The sequence below is a fragment of the Cibotium barometz genome, chromosome 26 (assembly GCF_041138505.1).
Source record: "Cibotium barometz isolate CiBa-2024 chromosome 26, ASM4113850v1, whole genome shotgun sequence".
Lineage (NCBI taxonomy): Eukaryota > Viridiplantae > Streptophyta > Polypodiopsida > Cyatheales > Cibotiaceae > Cibotium > Cibotium barometz.
The window spans coordinates 14,455,191-14,458,135 of record NC_141071.1 but is presented as its reverse complement, the minus strand read 5'-3'; the positions used below and the strand labels follow the sequence as shown (position 1 = coordinate 14,458,135).

Genomic DNA, 2,945 nt, shown 5'->3' with positions numbered 1-2,945 from the left:
GTCAGGGTGCTGACCACAGAGGATATTGAGGAGATCCGCCAGTGTCCGATGCGGCACATATTATGAGATGGAGGTACCTCCATAGTGTACCTTCCAGTTCCAGTTTCATTTTCTAGGTGCCAGTAGTATCATCTTTATTTTTCATTTTCTGGGTTTTTTTTTATCCAGACATTGTATCAGATCCACCATGATGTAACTTTTGGTCTCATAGGTCATTATGGCCTTTTGAAGACGTTAATATAACATTTCATTTCATTTCATTTCTCTCTCAACAAAGAGGAATTAGAGAGCACATTTCCACCACATCAACGCATATTTTCTTTGTAAAATACACACACACACATGCATGTAAGTGTGTATGTATGTACACACACACACACACACACACACACATATCATTCAGTTACATTGGGTAGAAAACCTAGCTCTTTAACACTTCTTCGAGCTACACGCCCATGGACAAACATATCAATTCAATTCCTAAGCCTTCCTTCCATGCTCTCTAATTCCTTTGCATCAACAAAGAGGAATTAGAGAGCACATTTCCACCACATCAATGCATATTTTCTTTGTAAAATACACACACACACACATGCATGTATGTGTGTATGTCTGTATACACACATACATGCATGTGTGTATACAGACAGTTTCGTCTCTCGTATGCAGAATGTCATTAGTGAGTATGGCAAATGGCATATGACAGAATGGAGGAATGAGGTAAAATGGGCAAAAAGGACAGCACAACAATTGACTGAATTTCCTCAGTCAAGGCCACTCTCTGATTCAGAAAAGGATCTGTATACACACACACACACACACACACACACACACACACATATATCATTCAGTTGCATCCCATCACCGTAGGTTGGTGGGTAGAAAACCTAGCTCTTTACCTTGGAGTGAAACACTTCTTCGAGCTACACGCCCATGGACAAACATTATCAATTCAATTCCTAAGCCTTCCTTACATGTGTGATCTCCTTAGGTAAAATCAGTTTTGATGTGCTTCGCCTGTAATCACTTTGCTGATCATACCTTCCAAAGCCTTCATTACACATGCAATCATCTACTTGTACGCCATTTCAGAATACGAGCCCATAAATAGGCAATAAAATATTGCATGCATTGACTCAGGCATGGCACTAACCCAATCAATCCACCCTACTGTTTTTCATTCTTACATCCGAAATTATCTAACACATTTACCTTCTAAAGAATTTCTTGCATATATATCTAAGCATGTCATCTATTTGCTATACATACCTTCCAAAGCCTACGGCAACGATCAGCAGACATCTCGTTGGCAGTGAGAGACCCCATAGGAAGCCCTAAGCGCTGCAGGATGGCCACAGACTTGCCGCCAGGGGCGGCACACAGATCAAGCACCCGGTCCTGGGGGGCCACTTCCACGGCTTCAGTGGCCAAGACAGACGCGGCATCTAACAAGTTGCAAGCATAGACATTTCTGTCATCTCTCTGAGGATGGGGGAACCTATCAGAGCATTCAAACAGCGGCAGGGAGACAAACGGAAGGCGGCGGAGGTCGTACACTTCGGCAATGTTTTGTGCAAACACCTCAGGATCCGCGAATTTGTTCATAAGGCAAGCAGAGCGGGGCTTAGTATCAAGTGCAGACAGGAGGGTAGGCCATCGCTCGCGGTACTGAGCTCTGTAGAAGCTATGGAAAGCTTCCACCACCATGGATTTCTGCTGCCTGTCTTTCTCGTCGCGCAGCAACTTCTTCTGTTTGGTCTTGGATAAGGCTAATTTCTGCTGCTGCTGCTGCTGCTTCCTGCAACTCCCGACCCTAGTTTTTGAGGGGGTAGAGCCAACCTCAAACTCGCCATGGTCTTCTTCTTCTTCTTCTTCTTCTTCTTGGTGGGAGAGCTCTGATGCAAGGTCGTGTTTTTGTGCTTGCATCTTGCAAGACTTAGGGGAACTGTGAAAGGTGGTGAATCCAGTATGCGCAGTCCTGTATGCGCAACATACATAAATTGAGACAAAAGTGTGCATCAAAATGGCCACTTGTCTTCTACGGCCATGCACATGACACATTTTGATGGTGAGCTCGATCACGCAATGCATGTATGCTACTCACCCTTGTTGGACCATGTGTAGTTTTCCATTGCAAAACACTTGCTAGATGTATTTCTCTCATGTGGGCAAGGCAAGTCATGGCTATCAATCTAAAGGAAAGGATGAGATCTTTGGGAGGTTGGAGAGAAACCACGAAGCGTGTGTGTTCTGTATCCCCTTTCCATCAACTGTGGTGTTTATGCATGTTAATGTGTGCTAAGGTTCTCATCTTTGTTTTTTAAGCCACTATTAATGTTGCTTACCAACACAAAGTGCTAATGATTGTTCATGATGCTTTGCGACTTGTCAGGCGCGATATTGTAACATCACAACCCTAGTAAACCTTTGAGCTTTGATAGGTGTCACCCCCCCAGTGATGATACGGCCCCATTATGTCATAGTGTGCACATTCTTTGGGGCTAAGCCTTTGCTCTCTCAGCCTTTACAACATGAGTGCCATCGACATGTCTCATGTGAGAAAACATGAGACCACTTGTAAGATTCCTCCCCAACCTTCGAGGTATACAGGAGTAAGAATCTCCCTTTCTGATCTTATAATTATTCCCTCTCTAAAATAAAAGAAAGTTTCTGTTTAAAAAAAAAGGAAGACCCTTTCCCTAGAATACTCTCAGGAGTCCCACCTGTTTTAAGGATTTAGAACAATGAGTTTAGAAGTGAGAATCGGTGTTTTGGATACCAAGGTTTTGGTTTTCATTCGAGTATGGCCCAAAAGAAGTTCTTTATCTCTTGGGAGTATAAGAAGTTATCTCCCAGATATTGTGATCCTTATATCTGAATTCAATGAAAGTAGGTGACTTAGCCTACAAGTTTCTTTTATCTCCTCATCTCAAAATTCTTAATGC

General features: G+C 43.0%; 1 protein-coding gene across 1 annotated transcript; it reads right to left on the bottom strand.

The window, feature by feature from the left end:
• Nucleotides 1-643: 643 nt before the first annotated feature.
• Nucleotides 644-2,091, bottom strand: LOC147623699 (uncharacterized). The gene has a single exon (XM_086820788.1). It carries the CDS (start codon nt 2,089-2,091, stop codon nt 1,249-1,251), a length of 843 nt encoding a protein of 280 aa, XP_086676914.1. The 3' UTR covers nt 644-1,248.
• Nucleotides 2,092-2,945: the final 854 nt, after the last annotated feature.